General features: G+C 46.5%; 1 protein-coding gene across 3 annotated transcripts in view; it reads left to right on the top strand.

Annotated features, from left to right (window-relative positions):
- The first annotated feature begins 6 nt into the window (after positions 1–6).
- The window catches only part of MFHAS1 (malignant fibrous histiocytoma amplified sequence 1), an 89,973-nt gene continuing 67,136 nt past the window's right edge, over positions 7–22,843 (top strand). For all 3 annotated transcript variants that reach the window (XM_029935377.1, XM_029935386.1, XM_029935396.1), the window contains exon 1: positions 7–3,023. In XM_029935377.1, coding sequence (XP_029791237.1) covers positions 26–3,023 — 2,998 coding nt within the window. In that variant the 5' untranslated portion in view covers positions 7–25. The remainder of the gene's footprint in view (positions 3,024–22,843) is intronic.

The raw sequence follows: 22,843 nt of genomic DNA, 5'->3' as shown, positions 1-22,843 counted from the left end.
GAGGGTGTCGGCCCGGGGCCCCGCCATGGCTGGGAAGGACAGTGGGAACCTGAAGACGGTGAGGCTGTGGCGGGACGCCGCCCTGCGCGCCAGGAAGCTGCGGAGCAACCTGCGCCAGCTCACCCTCAGCGCGGCCGGGGGCTGCCCGGGGGCCGGCGCCGAGCCGCTCGACTCCCCCGACGCCCCGCAGCTCGTGCTGCCGGCCAACCTCGGCGACATTGAGGTGCTGAACCTGGGGAACAACGGCCTGGAGGAGGTGCCCGACGGGCTGGGCTCGGCGCTGGGCAGCCTGCGCGTCCTGGTCCTGCGCAGGAACCGCTTCGCCCGGCTGCCTCCAGCCGTGGCGGAGTTGGGCCACCACCTCACCGAGCTGGACGTGAGCCACAACCGGCTGAGCGCCCTGGGCGCGGAGGTGGTGAGCGCCCTGCGGGAGCTGCGCAAGCTCAACCTCAGCCACAACCAGCTGCCCGCCCTGCCGGCCCAGCTGGGCGCCCTGGCCCACCTGGAGGAGCTGGATGTCAGCTTTAACCGGCTGGCGCACCTGCCCGACTCCCTCTCCTGCCTCTTCCGCCTGCGCACCCTCGACGTGGACCACAACCAGCTCACCGCTTTCCCGCGGCAGCTCCTGCAGCTGGCGGCCCTGGAGGAGCTAGACGTGTCCAGCAACCGGCTGCAGGGCCTGCCTGAGGATATCAGTGCCCTGCGTGCCCTCAAGATCCTCTGGCTGAGCGGGGCCGAGCTTGGCACCCTGCCCAGCGGCTTCTGCGAGCTGGCCAGCCTGGAGAGCCTCATGCTGGACAACAACGGACTGCAGGCTCTGCCCGCCCAGTTCAGCCGCCTGCAGCGCCTCAAAATGCTCAACCTCTCCTCCAACCTCTTTGAGGAGTTCCCGGCCGCCTTGCTGCCGCTGGCCGGGCTGGAGGAGCTCTACCTAAGTCGCAACCAGCTCACCTCCGTGCCGTCGCTCATCTCGGGCCTGGGCCGGCTTCTCACCCTCTGGCTGGATAACAACCGGATCCGCTACCTGCCGGACTCCATCGTGGAGCTGACCGGTCTGGAGGAGCTGGTGCTGCAAGGGAACCAGATCGCAGTGCTGCCGGACAACTTTGGCCAGCTCTCCAGGGTGGGCCTGTGGAAGATCAAGGACAACCCGCTGATCCAGCCCCCCTACGAGGTCTGTATGAAGGGGATCCCCTACATCGCAGCCTACCAGAAGGAGCTGGCTCATTCGCAGCCGGCCGTGCAGCCGCGCCTCAAGCTGCTCCTCATGGGCCACAAGGCTGCCGGCAAGACCCTTCTCCGCCACTGCCTCACCGAGGACAGAGTGGACGAAAACCTGGGAGGAGGGGACCAGGAAAAGAGCTACCCGCCTTCGGCTCCTTCTGTGAGCAAAGGCATCGAGGTGACCAGCTGGACGGCCGACGCTTCGCGGGGGCTGCGGTTCATCGTGTACGATTTGGCCGGTGACGAGAGTTACGAGGTGATCCAGCCTTTCTTCCTCTCCCCGGGAGCCCTTTACGTGCTGGTGGTGAACCTGGCCACGTACGAGCCGCGCCGCTTTCCCACCGCCGTGGGCTCCTTCCTGCACCGGGTGGGGGCCCGGGTGCCGCACGCCGTCGTGTGCATCGTGGGCACGCACGCGGACTTGTGCGGGGAGCGGGAGCTGGAGGAGAAGTGCCTGGACATCCACCGCCAGATCGCCCTGCAGGAGAAGCGCGACGCGGACGGGCTGAGCCGGCTGGCCCGCGTGGTGGACGAGGCGCTGGCCCGCGACTTCGAGCTGCGCTCTGCCAGCCCGCACGCAGCCTACTACGGGGTCTCCGACAAGAACCTCCGGCGGCGCAAGGCCCACTTCCAGTACCTGCTCAACCACCGGCTGCAGATCCTCTCCCCGGTGTTGCCCGTGAGCTGCAGGGACCCTCGCCAGTTACAGCGCCTTCGGGACAAACTGCTCTCGGTGGCGGAGCACAGGGAGATCTTCCCCAATTTACACAGAGTGCTGCCTCGGTCCTGGCAGGTGCTGGAGGAACTGCACTTCCAGCCACCCCAGGCGCAGCGGCTGTGGCTGAGCTGGTGGGACTCGGCTCGCCTGGGCCTGCAGGCGGGTCTGACCGAGGACCGGCTGCAGAGCGCCCTGTCCTACCTGCACGAGAGCGGCAAGCTGCTCTACTTTGAGGACAGCCCGGCGCTCAAGGAGCACGTGTTCCACAACCTCACCCGCCTCATCGACATCCTCAATGTCTTTTTCCAGAGGGATCCTTCCTTGTTGCTGCATAAGCTGCTTCTAGGGACCAGCGGGGAGGCCGAGGGCGACGGGGAAAGCTCCCCACCAATGGCGCCGGCCACCCCGGGCCAGGAGCTGCACCGGACCACCCAGCTCCATCATTATGTGGAGGGCTTTCTGCTCCACGGGCTCTTGCCAGCCCATGTCATCCGTTTGCTGCTTAAGCCTCATGTCCAGGCCCAGCAGGACTTGCAGCTGCTGCTGGAGCTGCTGGAGAAGATGGGACTCTGTTACTGCCTCAACAAACCCAAGGGCAAGCCTTTGAATGGGTCCACGGCCTGGTACAAGTTCCCGTGCTACGTGCAGAATGACGTGCCCCACGCAGAGGCCTGGATTAACGGGACCAACCTGGCCGGGCAGTCTTTCGTGGCCGAGCAGTTGCAGATCGAATATAGTTTTCCCTTCACCTTCCCCCCCGGCTTGTTTGCACGCTACAGCGTCCAGATCAACAGCCATGTGGTACACAGGTCGGATGGTAAACTTCAGATCTTTGCATATAGAGGGAAGGTGCCCGTGGTGGTCAGTTACAGGCCTGCCAAGGGGGTCTTGCAGCCAGACACTCTGTCCATTGCCAGCCATGCGTCGTTACCAAATATATGGACGGCGTGGCAAGCCATAACCCCCTTGGTAGAGGAACTGAATGTCCTGCTGCAGGAATGGCCTGGACTGCACTACACCGTGCACATTCTCTGTTCTAAGTGCCTTAAGAGAGGGTCGCCCAATCCACACGCTTTCCCAGGTAAGTGGGGTGAGGGTGAGGGACGTGGCTCTTCTGTGGTACTGTTTTAAGATGCATTTTTTGGGAAGATACTTGTGTTTCATTTGATTGACTATTTATTCACCTGGAAAGTTTTTCCAGGTGAATGCAGGGGAGGTTTAGGGACGAGCAAAAGGCAGTAAGGTCATGAGCAACCTAAATTACAGTCTCCAGTGTCATACTCTCCTAATAAAAAGACCCTGACCTCAGAAGTGTGTTCCAGTTCCACTTCTGGATTTTGGGTCCCCTCTTCCCCTTTCCCCATTTAGCCTGCCTTCCCTGGAAGGAATTTCAGGTGGTTGAACAGAAGCTACATAGCCTCTTGTTGAGCACTGGGTGATTGTGCATTTTAGAGACATCTCTAAGGGGTGCTCTTGGCTTGAGTGGTCATTGTCCTCAGCTTTTGTTTAACTTCAGCATAATCATAAAGGAAAAGTTATTGCTCACTTTTCCTAGGAAATTCTAGAGAAGAATGGTTTGTCAACCGGGTGAATGATGGTTGAGTAAAGACAAAAATTTCGGTCTGTAAGGCGTGACTAAGTCCTGGGATCACTGTTAGCCAGCACACTCTAAGACGTGGAAGATAGATTACTGAAATCTCTGAGCGGAGTTTCCTTGGGTATTTCCTGTCAATTTCGGGCTTTAGAGCACTCTCAACGTTTGGCTTTTGCTCAGTGTTAAGCTTTTTGGAAATACTTTGTAAGAGATGGAAGGGACAAAAGGCTGACAAGAGTCTTATGTTTTTGTTTGTTTTTTCTTTTTCTCTTTTGGGGAATGTTTTGCAACAGACTTTTTTTTTCTGTTTTAATTATTTGTTAAAAAAATTTTTTTTTAAATGTTTAGTTTTGAGACACAGAGAGAAAGAGTAGGGGAGGGGCAGAGAGAGAGAGAGAGACAGAATCCAAAGGAGGCTCCAGGCTCCGAGCTGTCAGCACTGAGCCAGACATGGGACTCAAACCCATGAACCATGAGATCATGACCTGAGCCGAAGTCGGACGCTTAACTGACTGAGCCCCCAGGTGCCCTGCTGTTTTACTTTTTTTTAAAGCATGATAGGTGAGTGGGAGAATTCCAGGACTAGTGGAGTGGGATTTTTTTGAGCCTAGTTAATTGATACCCTAGTCTTTAGTTGGGAATGTGTCCATTTTCCACACCGGAGCATTCTTTAAACAACTTCCAGTTTGGGGAGCAGGCATGGTTAACAGCCTTCCGAGTGTCCTAAGGACAAGCCCAACGATAGCATCATGGCCATTTCTCCCCTCAGTCCCCACCCCCCAGGGTACACTGAGCAGCGATGAAATGGAAGACTGCATGCTACCCCGATCTTTGTCCTAGTCTGAATGCAGCTCCTAATGGTGTCAGGAAGCAATTGGATACCAATATTTCCAAAGGTAACCTTTTCCTGCTGCCCTAGTTCTAGGCTGAGTTTAATTCTTTAGCCAGAAAAAAAAAAAGCCACCGTATTCAGTTACCAGTCAATTGAGCTGTCCATTCTGAATGATTATCTGGTGTCATGTCATTGTCTGTGACTCTTCAGTTTGTTTTATATTTGCCTTTGTACCTTACCCATGAAAGCAAACACTTCTCTATTGTGTTACTAGATTGGAGAAAGTGGTTAAGAAGAGTTACATAGTCACAGAGTAGCTTTTTGAAAGAGCTGCCTAAAGCTGATTCATCACCCAAAGATGGTGCACTAATAAATCTGTTACTATCAACAAAGGGAAAGACACAGGTTAGTGGACCAGTGAAGATCTGGGCAGGGGAATTTCAGGAACTTTGAGGAGTATACCATGAGGCCAGAATTTTTTCCCCCTAACTGCAGATCTTCATTTTTTATTTTAAACAGTCATGCATTCCATAAGCAAGCTCGCACAATGTATAGTGCTACAGAGAGCCCTTTCTCTTGCTATTGTTTTGCCTGTCTTTTCAAAGGAGGCACACCTGGTTTGTGATGTAGGCCGTAAGGAAACGATGATTTTCTCAACGTAAAAAACAAATACGTGGTTGAAAAATTGTCAAATGATCTTTTATATTGAGTAAGGGTTAATCATTAGTTATTTTCATAATAGAGATTATGCATGTCTGGCTTATATGTGGTCTGAGAACCAGGTTAATCTTTTTTGCTTTGTTTAGGATTGTGTTTCTTTGAAAAGTAGCCAAGGGCATAGAGTACTAGAAAAAGATGATTATAGTACATTCATGACATTAAGAAGACAGAGAAGTAACTGGATCGTGACAGATGTTAACTAGACTTACTGTGGTGATCATTTTGCAATGCACACAAATACTGAATTGTTACATTGTTTACCTGAAACTAATACTGTATGTTAAATACACCTCACTAAATAAATAGAAGACAGGAAGAAACACATTTTCCTCTTTCAGATTTTTCTGTGACAGCTAACATTGGATAGTATTTAACAATTCTGAAAGACTTGGGAAGAGCTGAAATAATAAGCAACTAGAAGGTCATGTAGGAACAGAATTTAAATGTTGGGTGCTCATTTAGTAGGGAATAGAGTTAAAAATATGTTTGAGTCCCTTGGTTTTATTAAAATATATTTTAACTCAGCCAAAATTTTTGAATCTACTAGTAGCCCCTTGTGTCTCTTTAAGAAGTCATTTGCATTCTAGGGAAGGTGAAACAATTTGTTACTTAGTTTTACATTGAATTAAAGTGTCAAATTTCCCTGTAAAGTCTTAATAACTTTAGATAGGATGGTGTGATATTGAAGAGGAATGTTTTGTGGACCACTTGTGAGTGTGTGAGGCAATTTTATGTTATTAATTTTAAAATCAGTACTTTTAAATACAAATCACATGATCAAAAATCTATCAGGAATTTGAGACCCATCAAAGTGAAGTTAAATGGGGGAAGAAATTCATTTATTTTTTTCAGTGGTGAAAAACAGGATTTTTAATTTTTTCAACCTTGGGACATTAAAATAAAAAAAGGTAGCAAATTATTGTCTCTCTTGATTTTATACAGAAGAAATGTAAAGTTGCACTACTATCTCTTCAAGTGTACTTTGGCAGGGAAAGGGGGAAGCCTGTTTGGGCCCTGGTCAGTGTCAATAGGGGATTGCATTTTCTGGCCTCAGCTGCACCATGTTGTTGACCTAGAGAGTTATAATGCTGGATTTCTCTTTTCTGATTTTAGTTTACAAAATAAATGTGATGTTTTGGAAAATCCTCAGCCAACAACCACTTGGTTTTAAAAGTTCTAGTGAGGGGCACCTGCGTGGCTCAGTCGGTAAACATCCAGCTTCGGCTCAGGTCATGATATCATGGTTTGTGGGTTCGAGCCCTGTGTTGGGCTCTGTGCTGGCAGCTAGCTCAGAGCCTGGAGACTGTTTCAGATTCTGTGTCTCCCTCTCTCTCTGAGCCTCCCCTGCTTGCGCTGTCTCTCTCTGTCTCTCAAAAATAAATTTAAAAAGCATAAAAAAATTTTAAAAAGTAAAATAAAATAAAAGTTCTAGTGAAAAAAGATCGATTCATGTTGTTAAAGAGATTACCTATTTATCTTATTTAAGATGAAACATTGGGGCACCTGGGTGGCTCAGTAGGTTGAGCATCTGACTTCAGCTCAAGTCATGATCTCGCAGTTCATGAGTTGGAGCCCCGCATCAGGCTCTGTGCTGACAGCTCAGAGCCTGGAGCCGCCTTTGGATTCTGTGTCTCCCTCTCTCTCTGCCCTTCCTCTGCTCATGTTCTGTCTTTCTCCCTCCCTCAAAAATAAATAAACATTAAAAAAAATTAAAACAAAAAGACAAAAGCATTGAGTGACAGGAGATGTTTTTGGAAACTCATAAGAGGTTAGATAGAGCCCACGTGTGTGGTTATGTGTTTGCCTGCTTTCAGTACCCACTGTCAGCATTGGGCAGCCAGGTTCATCGTCGGGACTTGGAGGGATGTTCTTGTCCTAGAGTTACATCTCTTCTTGTGGAATATTTATTCATGCTTTTGTTCTTTGCTACGAACATGCCTCCCAAACCAGAAGCACTGGCTACTCCTGAGATTGGATGATGCGTGGCACCTCCAGTAAGATGTGGATGCTAGGATCTAGGTCTGGGCAAGACTCTAGTTCCAGGGAAGTGGTTGAGTGAACGAGGTGTGCATTTAAATTGGAAGAGTGGGTCTTCGTGAGTTGAACTTGGTTTGAATGTGACCGTTCACTAAATATCCTATTCTGCAGATCATTGAAGGTCACTTGTAGGAATAATTAGGAAGCAGCCCAAAGCAGGAGACAGACTTCGCACCTGGTCATCTTCATATTTGGTCTCTCTCATTCAGTCAGTGACTCGATGCCTTTCTCCATCTCCTGAGCGCCCTGTGGCGTGTTCTGTTTCTTGCACACTGTGTACCTCTGAGGCATTGGCATATCCTGCCTCGCTCTGCTGGTGTTTCAGCGTGTCATGAGATCTCTTTGATTAGGTTGTCCCCTTGCCTCCTCTGAGCAGGAGACCCGCCTGAGTCTTTGTGGCTTTTGTAAGAGCCTCTCAGATGTTTGCTGAATGATTGTTCGGTCTTTTGAGAGAAATACTTTTTTTTCCCTTTGTGATTCACGTACTCTGTCAAATTCCCAGGAGGCCCCGTAGTAGCGGTCATCTTGCTTTGTCCTGTGTCCCAACTTCCCTTGGCTGCCCCACAAACATCCCTCTGGTGTTTCCATTGTGTCTGTCTTACTGGTCTCTCCCTTGAATGGGCCCTTCATTTTGACCACTGAAGCAAAGGAGAATTCTTGCCTTATTATAACTCAGTTTTAGGGTGACTGGAATCTGAGTGTGACCTAGTTGGATTGAATTAGTCATTGTTTTTAATTTCATAAAGGTTATTAAATATCTTTTTAGTTTAGCTTTATTAACATTGATGCCTCTTTTATTTTGTGAACAGTCTTCTTTGAACTCTCGCGGGCTTTGTTTCATGTAAAAATCAAAACCTTCGTCATGCAGTGGGAGAAAGAAATACCACCATGAATAATAGAATTCAAAGACTTGAGAAAGGCCTTTGGAGTATTCGGATTATTTTAAGTATGAGGTGCCTCTTCTTTAAACTCTGGAAGACAGTCTCAGGCCCATCTCTGCACAAGTAGTTTAGAATTTCCTCAGAGAAAGTGTTTTTTATTCACGAGCAGATGTTTTATATCGTACTCCGCTGTCTGCTCATCTTACTCCCCGGTAAACGTCTTATTTTTGTTCTTAGTCATTTACTTCATTTTAACACGTAAAGAGTCATATTGGGGATGAGGAAAACAGTTGTTCTCTGTGCCTGTGGAGAAGCGGGGGAGGGGACTTCTGCTGTACTCCAGGAAGGTGGGGTGCAGGCTGATATTGGGGTGAACGTCTCTGGCAGCTTTCTCCATTCACCTTGCTTCTCTCCTGGGGAGCCTGTTTTGATTGAAGACCTGGGCATCCATCTATTAGGATGCTGTTGTTACAAAGCCAGGACGGGTGCTGGCCTCGTCTCTGGCCCTCCCTTGGCTCCTGTGGCTTTGCAGCCCGGTGGCCCCGGGATGGAGAGGAGGGTGCCTTGTGCTTCTAGGCTCTGAGGGAAGCACCCCAGGAGGGTCAGCTCGGGGCAGGCCCAGCCGGGGCCCCGCTGGTTCAGCTGGTTCAGCCGCTCTGACTGCAAAACCAGTTCCCAGGGGGTTGTCGGGTTGACCTTGCTCTGGGGGCTGGCCGCCTTCACTGCAGTGGGTTGGGATGGGGAGGCTCCGTCCGGCCTGCATTCCCTGGTGCGGCTCTAGCATGGAAGACACTGTCCCCTGATCCTCAGCTGGTTTCTCATGCCCGGGCGGCCGGTGGAACCCAGAGCCCTCCGCAGGCACCCCAGACAACCCCAGGACACATGTGATGATGCATTTCCCATGAAGACTCTCTCTCCCATGTGAGGCGTGGCCGTGTGACTCTACAGCTCTGTGCCTCTGAGCGCCTCGATGTCACAGCACTCCTGGACAGCGCCTGGCGCCTGGCTGAGATGGGTGAAGGGGTTCAGTAGAGACTGATTATTTTTAAAGAACTCAAGAAACTCTAGCATTTCATAATCGAGTCTTTGGCACAGTGCCTTTTTGGGTTGTTTATGATGTTCTTTGTCTTAAAGTGTGTATTTTAAGGCAAATGTGTATAATTTTCCCATGCGATGTTTCCAGCACCTCTGTGCCTGCCTCCTTGCTCTTACAGAAATGGGGGAGGGGTGGGCATGGGAGCAGCTTACTGGGAGGTCAAGGTGGATGAAGTGCCGGCCTCAGAAAGCCCTCTGACACCTGATCTCACATGTGCTTCCCTGGAGTCAGTGAGCTCTGCCCGCCCCCAAGCGGGCGGTTCCATAACTCGCTCCTTCTGACTAGCCCCCAACCCTCCCCTTGGCATTGTCCTCTAGACAGAGTGAAGGTGAGGCGCGTGCAGGTGTGGTGCTGGTCCAGGAAGGAAGATGATTTCCGTGGTTTTTACGAGTGTTGGCCTTCTTCACCGGCTGTTGCTTCTTCTGTTTAGGGTTAGGGTTGCGGGTTTGAGTTCCTGGAAGGCGGAGGGGTCTTTGGCGATAATCAATGCAGATACGTTTCCGTGTGGATCACAACTCCTCTGGCTTGTGTGTGGAGAGGGTGGAGGAAACACCTTCAGTTAGTTTTATTTTTGGCACTAAACGCTTGAAAACATTTTCTCATTTTTCCTTTCTTGACGTGATCTCTTAGCTGAGCATTCGGATGCTTTGTTTCTTTTAAAGAGTCAATTGGTGAAAACCCGAAAGCATCCATGTTTTCCTCAGCCTTATATTTACAGAAGACAAAGAGTACAAAAGGAGAAGGAAGGTTCCGGAGTTAGAGCCCTGCGTTGGGCTCTCTGCAGTTGGGGCAGAGCCTGCTTCGGGTCCTCTGGCTCCCTCTGTGTGCCCGTCCCCTGCTCGTGTTTGTTCTCTCTCAAAGGTAAATATTAAACAAAAATGCACATAACATGAAATTAACTCTTGTTATGTGAACAATTCCATGGCACCTAGTGCATTCACATTGTCAGGGCCCCATGTAGGAAGTCAAGTGCTTCTTGGAGCAAGGAGCAGGTGAGGTCTCTTGCTTCCTTCTTGTAGCAACTTTGCTTCTAAGACACAACTTGAGGAGAGTAGGGCTTTGTAGGCCGGGCTTTGAGATGCTGCGTTGATGACCATGTGACATGGTTGCAGCCGGGATCTTCTTACTTTGCGGCAGTGAGAGGAAGAAAGTAGCTCTTGGGTCCTTCGGTCTGTCCTGTGGCATTTGTGATTATTGGGGGTCTGACAATGAAGAACACTGGAAGAGAAGCATCGCTAAGTACTGTGTGATCACAGTCTTCTGTGCGGTGCTGTTTCTCTCCAGAAATGTTGAGTAGAGCTCTGGAATGATTGGTAAAACCACGGGCAGATATGAGTTAAGGAGATGGAGTGGCATGGAAACAAAATTAGGTTATCACCAGATTAGACAGCCAAGTGTACTGTAAGTTTATTAGCCGGATTCTGTCATTAATCACTTGAGGACCTGCTGTATATGGAAGTCTGTACTGATAGGAGTTGGAGGAGAATAAAAAAGTATATGGCCTAGGCCATCGGGGAGCTGAGTTGGGGTTGGGTTGAGATATATATATGTGCATATGTATATATATATATATACACATATATATTTTTTAAAGTTTATTTATTTTGAGACAGAGACAGAGGCAGAGACAGAGAGACAGAGTTGGGGAGGGATAGAGAGAGGGAGAGAGTGAATCCCAAGCAGGCTCCACACTGTCAAGCGTGGAGCCCAACTTGGGGCTAAAACTCACAAACCGCAGGATCATGACCTGAGCTGAAATCAAGAGTCAGATGTTTAACCGACTGAGCCCTCCAGGTGCCCCAGTTAGTGTAATTTTTGATTCTCTTATATAGGGAATCGGACTACATATGGAGAAATTCATGTGCCCATTTGAATAATTACTGAAAAAAAAAAAAAGGAACCTGGCTTTTGATTTTTCCAGAAGAAAAATGTGATCGTACTGAGAAAAAAAATGGCTATACTTTGAATTTGCTTGACAATGATGAGTAGGTGGAAAGTAATGCCGAAGCCATTCTCTTCAGTTGATTTTCAGATCGGATCATTTGTTTGCAAGGAACCTCAGGCAGATCTCAAGAGGATGCCGAAAAAGGAAATTGCATTGTACCCGATGCTTTCTAAAAACTTTGAAAACGAATCTGCTTTTTTGAGGGGGATTAATGGCTCCTCATCAGGGACCTTTGCAGTCATTTATGGATTTGCTTCCTTTTGAGAGGCCTTGAAGTGATCAGTCATTTCTGACACCAAAGATTTATGAACACCGACTCTGAAGACGGTGCAAATTAAATCAGCTGCTGTGACAGTAAAAATATATGACTGATACTTATATGTTTCTTTGTTGAAGGACGCTTTGTTGAGGTGGGTTTCTGTTCTCAGCATATTAAATGTTGAGAGAATTAAAGAGTTAATTTTCTTAGATCATCCTCACCTTTAAAATGAAGTACTTGTGTTGGTGTATGGTTACAGTAGTAGTGAATTTAGGGGTAGTAGAGCAAACCTTTTTTTTTTTTACTGTTTTTCTTTTGTTTTTTTAAAGAGAGTTTTAAAAAACAGTAATAGAGAAAATAACAAAATAAAAAAATTTCTTTTTTACATATAAAATTTTTTTTAATGTTTGTTTTTGAGAGAGAGAGAGAGCACAGGCAAGGGAGGGGCAGAAAGAGAGGGAGACACAGAACCAGAAGCAGGCTTCAGGCCCTGAGCTGTCAGCACAGAGCCTGATGCGGGACTTGAACCCACCAACAGCGAGATCATGACCTCAGCCAAAGTCAGACCCTTAAACCACTGAGCCACCCAGGTGCCCCAGAAAAATGATATTTCTCCCAGGGACTGTTATTTGACGTAGCAACTTTTCTGTTGTTTCAGTAAGATTTTTATTTTTCATGCCACAAAGGTTATCAATGTGGTAATCATCACGCCAGGCTTTCTAAGGATACGAGGTTGGAAGACTGTGAGAGGCAGGTCCACTCGAGTTTCCCATCTGTTCTGGAGAGAGTGCTAAGTGCTTCTTATGGGTGACCTCATCTCATCCTCCCAGCAACCCTGAGGGGTAGGTGTTCTCCTCGTCCTCATGTGCAGGTAGAGAAATCGAGGCTGAGACAGTTAGTGACTGCCCTGGAGTGGGAGGACTCTGGGGCCTCAGCCCTGGCCCTCTGCTCCTACTGTCCTGCTCTGGTCCTAGGGTTAGGCTACCCACTGCCTTCCAACATGCACCGCACCCCCACCCCTCCCCTCTTCCCTGGATGTCCCATCCTGTAGCACTGAGTGCTGGACCTGTGGGGTCTGCTAATGCACGAGACCCGCCCATGTGGAGATCATTGGAAGTCACAGTGAGGTGCTGGGGAGAGTGGGGTCTCAGAGAAGGATTCCCCAAAGGACACCGTGCAGCTGAGCATTAAAGGGTGATTTCCAGTTGACCACATGAGGGAGTGGAGGGAGGGATTTCAAATTAGAATGGGATTTAAAAAGTTGGGGGTGGGGGGTGATACAGAGAGATCAGGGTGCCATGCCTGAGGGTGGGTGGGTGTGCACAAAAGCACTTAGTAGTCTTATTTAGGAAGAGGCTTCTTTATTTAAGTCGCATATGAACCGATGAGAAGTTTGCCGGTGACCATGGCTGGCCCACACATCGGATTTTTGGAAGCATCATCGTAGCCCGGCTCTGTTCCATCAGGCGGGGCTGTGCTGAGACTACTGAAGAGCTTTATGGCTGGAGGATGGCAGGGTCATTTCGAATGATTTGTTCAGACTTGGCATCAAGTTGCTACTGGGCCGACAGAGCACCTGTCCTGGAGACCCACGCCTGGTTCCTTTCTCCAGGTCTGAGAACCGGAGTTGGTTATTCTAACAGCCAGATGGCCGCCTGCCTCCATAATCCCTGGGAATGTATCTGAGAACATCGATTTTCCTTCCTCTGAATCTTAACCGTAACAGATCCTGCAATAGAGGCGAATTGGGCTGTAACACAATTAGCTTTTGATTGTGGACTGAATTTCAGTATCTTACCTTTGTGATTTTTTGGGACACCACAGACTGAAAATACTGTTTTTTTTTTTTTTTTAATTAATTTTGCAGTAATGGAATACTGTATTTCACACATTTCATTTGTTTGGACACCATTCCCTACACTCTGAAGATACTATTTTTTTAGTTAACTTTGCAGTAGTGGAATACCGTATTTCATGCATTTAATTTGTTTGGACACATTCCCCACACTCTGACAGTGTTTTCTCTCGTCTTTTGTTGTGATCCTTCAACTTTGTCTTTCCCTGGCCTCTTCATTGATCAGAAATGTACTCTGTTACATTTTAATTGGAATCTTAGGAAGTGCGAGATATTTTAAATGTTTGCTTTACATTTTGTTCATATTTACTTTATATTTGATTTGAAGTACCTGGAGTTTCCTGTGGGATTTTAAAAGGGAAGCCTGCAATGCTGGTTAGCTGCGTGATGGCGGCATCGTCATTGCCTCCGTGCCACTGGGCGGTCCTGAGATTGGGCTAGTACACGTCAGATGTTACTAGAACAATGCCTGGCGAATGGCAAGAGCTCAGTAGATGTTAGCTGCTGCTGCTGTTACTACACTTATCCTAGAAAGCACAGGACTAAACATATATTTGGAAATCTCATTAGCTATGGATGAAATTCTTTTTTTTTTTTTGTGGAAGGCGTGTAAGCATAGTGCGATCTCTGTTCATAAACACCTTATGCTCTTTTGAACATGCTTCCCCCCTTCATTAAAACAAATCTGAAGAGAAAAGGAGAAAATATTAGATATCGTGACTGATACCTAAAATAATTACTTAACACAAGTTACTCTCTTTTTAGTCCCCCTTCTTTCCTTTTTTTTTTTTTTAAGTTTATTTATTTAAGAGAGTGCCATGCCCAAGCATCTTGAGATCTGAGGAGGGGCAGAGAGAGGGAGAGAGAGAATCCCAGGCAAGCCCCTTGCTGTCAGCGCAGCGCTCAATTCCGGCCAATCTCACCAACCATGAGATCATGACCTTAGCTGCTGACTGAGCCACCCAGGTGCCCCAGTTTTCCTGCACTTAATTTAAAATTTATTAAAATACGTAGCTATAATCACATTGTGTAAGTAATTTAAATAATGTTTCTTTAACCTAAGGAAGCCATCGTGAATATGGCTTCATATTATTGGTATCTACACAATAATTATAAATGCTTGCATAATAGTACATCAAGGAGATTTTTACCTTTGTTTATTTAACCATTGGACTCTTAAGTTGTTTCAAGTTTTTGTTGTTATGAGTAATTCTCTGATGACTGTATTTTGAGTAATCCTCTGATGACTGTATTTCTTTATAAAAGCTCTTTCTTATTTGGGCAGTAATCCTCAAGGTGGAATCACTGAGTCAAAGGCGAGGAATGTCTAAGGTCCGATACATGTCACACTGCTTTCCCCAAGGGGCCACAGTTCATTCTCATACCTGCTGAGGACACCAGATTGATTTTACTGTACTTCCTCAGTATTGGGTACCATCTTAAAAATACACTAACATTTGATGGAAGACAGTATCTCATTGATGGTTTAAACTTTTAATTCATGAATATGAATGTTTTCCTCTATGAATGTTGCCTAATTGTGTTGCTTCTTTTACGAATTGTTTAATAATATCTTTCAGCATCATCTCATGGTATTTTTCTTTTTCTGATTTTAACATAGTGATTTCTTATTTCTTATATTCACAGGCTTCACTTACATGAACTCTTTATAAATATTAAATATAATAACCTTTTGTTATCACTCACAAGGTATTTATTTTCTAGCATGTTTGCCCTTTCAAGTTTAAAAAACTTCTAATGTTTTAAATTTTATTCAGTACGATGTCTTAATCACTTCCTCATGATCAAGTATAATGCCATTATTATTTTCCTAAGTACAAAGAAGTAACAACAGAAGGATTCACACAGAGAGCCATAATATCTCCACCCATATAACCTCTACTGACAGTAAAAAACTAATATCCGTATATGGATGTTATGTTCAAAGGCAGAATCCCATCCCTTAGAACCCTAACTCCGAGTTTTCTTTCTTCTCTGTAAAATGTTATTTGTGAATTCTTCCAAGGAAAAGACAGCATATGTTTGCATATGTGTGTGTGTGTATATATATATATATATATATAGTTAATGTTGTTTTTAAAAAATGGTTATTTTTGAGAGAGAGAGCAAATCGGGGGAGGGCAGAGAAAGAGGGGGACAGAGGATCTAAAGCAAGCTCTGTGCTGACAGCAGAGAGCCCAATTCAGGGCTTGAACTCAACACACCGTGAAATCATGACCTGAGCCAGTTGGCCTTTAACCCACTGAGTCATTCAGGCACCCTGCATTTTTTTAACCTGAAAAAGAGAATGCTACACTCATTGTTTTGCACCTGCATTTGGCCACCTAAAAATGTATTTTGGAAATGTTCTCATACGAGTGGTTACAGACTTCTTGTATGTCTGCATATCAGTCATATTCTACCAATGATGTCCTATTTGGTTAGTCCTATATTGAAAATCCTTGGAGTCTTTCAAGGTTGCTTTTATAAATCTTATGTTAAATAAATGTTACCATTTCCAGAATTTTGAGGAATACTCCATTTTATTTCCTTCAGTGTTGGTAATCCAGCTCTGTGCTCAGAAGGCTGTTGAGATACAATTTAGAACAAGATGAATCTCTTGAGTCAGAATGGTGGGCCTCAAAAAGGGGCTTGGGGAAAAAAAATAAAAAGGGGCTCGGGAGCTATAAAAGTTTAACTTCATGATTTAAAATAAAGGTAATCTTCTTAATTGGCTTTTGTGATGCCTATTAGAATACCACTGTTTTCAAGACTATTATGCATTTCATGGCATTACTTGTCCATTTTGTTATTTTTAAGATTTTATTTCTTAAGTAATCTCTACATGCAACATGAGGCTCGAACTTACAAGTCTGAGACCCAGAGTCTCCTGCTCCATGGTCTGGGCCAGCCAGGAAGCCCTAATTCACCCATTTTAATGTGATGTCATGATCAGACATAGCAATACTGACAAACCTTACATGTCTACCAATAAATTTGCCACTGGGCAAAATTAGATAGTGGTGGCAAGGCTAATGCTGTGTCCATGTGAGAAATTAATAAAAGATAATTGATAACAAACTGTAGCTCATTAACACAAAACATTACTTCTCCTTTTTTCTTTTTTTAAAATCTATTTATTTATTTTTGAGAGAAAGAACGCAAGCGCATGTGTGAATAGGAGGGGGCAGAGAGAGAGGGAGACCGAGAATCCCAAGCAGGCTCCATGCTGTCAGTGCAAAGCCTGATACAGGGCTTGAACTCATGAACCATGAGATCATGACCTGAGCTGAGATCAAGAGTCCGATGCTTCACCCAGGCTCCCCAGAAAGCATTGCTTCTCCTTTCTGCCCCAACTGTCACCTAAAGAAAAATCTGCCTGTGCCCGTGGGACAGTTTTCATTTCTGTCCTATAACTAGTCCTGGAGTTCCATAACATTGTATTTTCTAGACCTCAGCTTGGTGGTTATGCACAGCAGGTGTTTTATCCTGGTCCCAGTAGGGGTTCAAACGTTAAGAGATGATCTGAACTGTTCACTTTTCTGTGTGTGTAGTGAGTAAAGAATGGCTGGGGTGACTGGGGTGGCTCAGTTGGTTAAGTGTCTATCTCTTGGTTTTGGCACAGGTCGTGATCCCAGGGTCGTGGGTTCAAGCCCTGTGTTGGACCTCCCGCTATGGATAGAGCCTGCTTAAGATTCTCTCTCTTTCTCTCTCTCTCTCTGTCTGTCTGTCTCTCCTCCTAAGTCCCTCTCCCTCTGGTCACACACACTCTCAAAAAAAAAAAAAAAAGGGACAAGCCCAGCACACTAACATGTGTTTGACTTGTGAAAACAGTAAAGAATTCAATCCTGTTTGGGTTGCTTTTATATCTAAAAGATACTTGTCTATTTTGTTTAAAGCCAACAAAACTGCCAATCATTTTCTTAGAGACAGAAAATTTTTAAAAGGGTTCATTGAAGGGTTTGGTCTTTAAAATTCTCATACTAACTGTCCAAGTCCGTGCAGATGGTGTGGGGTAGAGTATGCCTGCCGCATTTTCCTAAGCATCTTATTAAAAATATGTATTTGCTGGGATGCTCTGGACCTACCTTGGCTGCACAGCGGCCTGACATTGCTGTGGGCGTATTGCTCGTGAATTGCATGGGGAAGAACAGAAAAGAGAGATCCGAATTTTCCAGAAGACCACCGTAATGCCTGAACAGCTCAGTGGTCCGCTGAGAGCTGGGCCATTCTGTGCCCAGGGTACAGTAACAAAAACTGGGTTGCAGAGCCCCTGTAGGCTGCATCTGTCCCTGTTGCTAGTAATGCTGACCCCCAGATGGCTGGTGAGCGGCCCAGCCTTCTCTAGATGGGGGCAGGTGTTCTTTTGAGCTTCTTTCTTTTATCAAAGCCTCTGTGACTACGCATGGCTCTCCCCTGCCCCAAGAAAAACATATGTGTGCCCTCTGGTTACCACGTAACATACTGTGCATTCTCCCCGATTACTACCTTGTTTCCATCTTTTTTTTTTTCTCTTTCCTTTGGCACAGAGAAAAGGAAAATCCACTTATTTTCTCTTTGGTCATTTTGAGAATTTGGCTTGCAGGCTGTTGGGCGAGGCTTTACTGCAGGCAGACGGAGCTGATCAGATCTGTGTTAGCCTCTCAGCTACTTCTTGAAAATGGTTCATGCTTTCGAGCGTCATCTGTGTGACACCGGGGAGAGGGGCATTGAAAACTTTTCCCCAAAGAGCAGGGATGATTGGATTGTGTTGATTACCAGGGTATTATATTCTCGTGCTGAGACAAATAAGGGAAAACCAAAACAACAACCAGGTGACCGGTTCCAGACCTGCTGAGCTGCCGCTTACCTGGCCCGAGGTGCTCCCCGTGCGGTGCTCCCCGTGCACAGACCGCAGGTCTTCCGATTTACTGTGTCCTTTGTCATCCGAGACACTTTCATTCATGGGGGGTTTGCATTGAATGCAGAGCCCACTGCAAACCAGGAGGAAGAATCAGGAGTTAGGATGGGGCACATTGTTCTTTGTTAGAAAAGAATCCTGGTTCTTCAGCTGTAGACAAATATTTGCTTTTGAAGAATCTGGTGTGTGTCGGTGGCTTTGTTCACATCCATGCATAAACACACACTCTGTCGCCTCCCAAGGATGCAGACACACACGTCACATGGATAATATAATGCTTGGAACCTAGGTGTGCGCTACCTAAAGTAGGAATAGGCCCCCACCTCTCTCTCCTCCCCATCCCCACAATGTAGCTCATTTCTGTAATGGGACAGGTCTTCACCCCAAGGAGCCTCCATAGCATTCTGTGGAAGGTGACGTAGGACAAGGGTCCCATTAGCTATAGCTAGAGATGAATACTGCCAGGCAGCTTCCTTGCATTATGCTATGGCAGCATCAGAGGGAGAGGCCTTACATCTTTCATTTTTCAAAGCCGGTGGATTAGGGAGTATAGGTACCTGGACCCCTGGGAAGCTGCCTGAGCCTCAGTTTCTCCCTGAGAACATGAGGAGAACTAATCCTAACCTTTCCTTAGCATTTGCTCCTGCTCTCACAGCCTCTTGCCATACAGTAAGTGCTTAATAAATGTTAGCACACGATCCCTGTTTATGGTGGGAACACTGAGGCCTAGGGCGGCTGAGTAACTTAGCCAGGTATACACTGTATGTGCCAGGGCCCGTGCTCTCCTCCTCCAGAAAATATGCCCTTTGTCACCACCCTTACCGCCTTTCAGGAAAATGCTAGCTTTCCACCTGCCAAAAACGGGTGGTTTGTTGAATGACCAATGGAATAATATGGAAAAAGCATGATTGTTCAACTGTGTAGTGCTGGATGAGAAACGTCACCTGGCTGTCTCTGATCATCACCTGCTCTGGGCAGGTGCTGGGGAGTTGGAGATGAGGAAGGCCCTGATCCCAGGCAGCTGCAGTCCGGGCAAAGCAGACAAACAGTATACACTGTATGCACTGACTTGCAGTGCTGCGTAGTAAGGGCATTCAGGTCCCTAGGGCCAAAGAGGGCTGGGGTGGGGGAAGGAGGGAGCTCCCTGGAGCGGGGAGGAGGGCGGCAGATGTGTGAGGACAGGCTCCAACTGGGCAGAGATGGTGCTAGGGGATTTACCCCCCCCCCAAGGCCATTGGTGTGTCATAGAGTAGGGGTGGAGGGGGGAAGGTCAGACAAATTATTGGAGCCAGATTTTTTACTTAATAGTCTACGTGCCATGTAAATATTTTCTTAAATCGTTTTTTTGTATTTGAGAGAGAAAGACGGCATGAATGAGGGGCAGAGAGACAGACCGAGAGAGAAGGAGGAGGGAGGGAAAAGCAGGGCTCACTGGAAACAGGGCTCAAGCTTACCCAATCGGGACTCGAATTACAAACCTTGAGATCAGGCCCTAAGCCAGAGTCAGATGCTTAACCGCCGGAGCCACCCAGGTGCCCGCCATGTTAATGTTTCTTAACCTGTCTACCCGATTAGCTAAAATTCTTGGCAGGATTCTTGGCAGCTCAATATAAAGCTATTTTTATTTGATTTGATGATTTTTCCCATCCTTGGGGTGAGAGAGAAATGTTGGAGGGGCTAAATGGGAACGTGTCAAGTTCTCCTTTTGTAAAGTCACTTAGGGCAGCATGGAAGATGGGCTTGAATGGAGTAAGAAAGGCATTGGGGGGAGCACTCTGAGGTAAATCTAGTAACAGTAAGTGATGTCGGTCCTTGGGAGTGAAGGGAATAGTCCAGGATGTTAATGAGGTGGAGTCTTGGGCCTCTCTGCCTGGCTTTGAGTTCCCGGGTACGCCAAGTAACCTTTCTGGGCTTCTGTTGCCCGTGTGTGAGGTGGAAAGCATGTCCCTACGATTTGGGTGGTGAATGGGATGGAATCAGTTTGAACCACACTGGGCCATTTGTTTGTAAAACAGAGAGCAGAAGTGATTTGATGAGGTTAATTTCAACAGGACTGATACATGCTGCTCGCTGACTTAATTGGCTTATTAGGGTCGTTTAGCCACCCTCCTGTGATGGAGACCGAGTGACTCCAAGAAGAGTTACGGTCTTCGGACCCTAAGTAATGCCATTTACAGAAAACTGAAGTTCCCCATTTGTTCTTGAATTTGCAAGGATTGTGTAGGAGTAAGAGACTTTACAACTATCTAGCCACTTAAAAATATCAAAAGGATAAATGGGGCTGACGGCAGCCTGCTTTGCATCATGAATTATGTATGCAGTGTGCCCCAGGGTTCTTTATGGCTGCGCATAACGAATCATCTTTTGTCCTCGCTTATTTTAAGCGTGGTGCATGTCAAAGAAGAGGTCAAAGCAAACATATGACCAAGATCTGTTTGGTACAGGATGATCATCTTTTGCCATTCTCTTCTGTTATTGTTTTTGTCGGTGCTTTGTTGTTGATTCCTTATCCAATTGGTCTGCCCTAGGGTGGGATTTGGGGAGAGGGGGAGGAGAAGGCCCTGGTGTTGACAGCTGTGGGCTGGCTGATGGCAGAGCACAGAGCGGGCACACGCCTTCTGGGTCCGCTGAGCTGCTAAAGCGGCTCTCTTCTTGCCCTCTTCTTCTTCCCCGCCATGCCCTTTTTTACTTATTATTTATTTATTTTTATAAGGAAAATGTGGCATGCTTATTTATTTTGAGAGAGAGCACCCATGGGAGGGGCAGAGAGAGAGGGAGAGAGAGAATCCCAAGCAGGCTCCACGCCATCAGTGCAAACCCACAGACTGGGAGATCATGACCTGACCTGAAATCAAGAATCAGAGGCTTAACCGACTGCGCCACCCAGGCGCCCCTCTTTGTGCCCTCTTTTAAACTCATCAGAGCAATGGGCCCCACCAAGATCTCTATGCTCAGTGTAAGAGCAGGTTGGGCCTTTGCTGCCTTTTAACCAAATAATAAATACAACAAGATGGAATAAATCATTAAGAACACGCCCATGGGCTGTCCTCCCACTAATTTTCTCTCTACTCTAGATGCCATTAGAGAGGATGAAAAACCATGAAACATAGCCGAGAATTAGACTGTGGTTTTTCTCCCCGTCCGCCCTAAAGAAAGCAAAGATTTCGTTAGGAACTGAGAAGATTATCGAAGGTACTATTTAAATTTCAGTCATGAAGCAATGATGCCTAGAAATGGAAGCCAGGTGTAACATTGCTGATTTTAGTTATTTATCATGTCTTCCTGGAGCGAGAGTGGTTGTCTGCCTTATGAAGGCGGAGCCTCCCAGACACCGGTGTCGTGCCTGGCCCACCTGGAATCGATTAGAAAGGGTTGGGGAGCTGCCTCCTCACCCCTAAGATGATCACTTGTAGGGATGATGCGAAGCAAACCTCTGAATGTGGCTCCCCATTGAGGCAAAGCCTCTGGTCACCCCTTGTAGTTCACATCTATGGAGGGCTGGTTCCGACATATTAGTCATTTGCATTTTACAGTCCGTTGAAAACTGTTGGGGCTGGTCTTTCCAGTGGTTAATTATGGTTTTAGCTTAAAACTAAATTTTAAAAACTCCTTGCAAGAAAACTGATTGAACTCTATTTTCTACATCATGAACTAAAAGATACTGCATAGCGCTCATGCAGTGTAGACAGACAAGATAACATCTAGCTAGGGTTAACATGTGGGTAGACATTCGTCAGTATATTTATTCATTTGCAATGTGCAATGTCAGGGCATCGGGAAAATCCAGCAGGAATCCCCCTAAGAGATGTCCTTTAGGACCTTGGTCTGGAAAGGGAGATAGGCTTTTATCTACAACTGCAGCAGATCTAGACAGAGCCACAGGAGTTCAGAGGAGAGAGTCCAGCTGAGCGGGCCATGGAGAAATCCACTTACTGGCGGGAAAGGTATGTTGGGAATAAAGGAAGTTACTCTCTTTTCTTCTAGAGAGATCATCGGAGGCCTGGACTTTTAACCTGTTAACTGAAAAAGTGCAGTAACTCATAGTTTTTGAATTACTATTAGCTCATTCTCATGTAGTAATAGTTTGGATTGCTTTTAAAATCCTGGGGTTAGGGGCACCTGGATGGCTCAGTCGGTTAAGTATCTGATTTCACTTCACGTCATGATCTCATGGTTTGTGAGTTTGAGCCCCACATCGGGCTCTGTGCTGATAGTGTGGAGCCTGCCTTAAGTTCTCTCTCTCTCTCCCTCTTTCTCTGCCCCTCCCATACTTTTGCACGTGCTTTATGCACTCCCTCTAAATAAATAAACTTTAAAAAAAATTCAAAAAATAAAATAAAATCCTGGGATTAAATTAGTTTTAAAAGAGGAGAGACATAAGTTATTTAAAAAAATTTTTTTCTATGTGATTTGTGTAAAGTACATATGTACCTCCTTTTATTTTTATGCCATTTTAGGAACCCCTGACTTTTGGTTTTTGTTTTGCTATCTTAGGAATAGCTAAAGGCATGCTTTCAGCAGTGTTTAACCATACAACACAGCAACTTCGTAACTGAGCATTCACTCCATAGAAATGAAAATCTTTATTTTAAAAAAGATTTAAGGGCGCCTGGGTGGCTCAGTCAGTTGAGCGGCCGACTTCGGCTCAGGTCATGATCTCACGGTTTTTGGGTTCGAGCCCCACGTCAGGCTCTGTGCTGAAGCTGGCTCAGAGCCTGGAGCCTATCTTCCTTCAGATTCTGTGTCTCCCTCTCTCTCTGACCCTCCCCTGCTAATGCTGTC

This window comes from Suricata suricatta, chromosome 1 (assembly GCF_006229205.1).
Source record: "Suricata suricatta isolate VVHF042 chromosome 1, meerkat_22Aug2017_6uvM2_HiC, whole genome shotgun sequence".
Classification (NCBI taxonomy): Eukaryota; Metazoa; Chordata; class Mammalia; order Carnivora; family Herpestidae; genus Suricata; species Suricata suricatta.
Note: the sequence above shows the minus strand (reverse complement) of the source record. Positions and strands in the feature narration are given on the sequence as shown.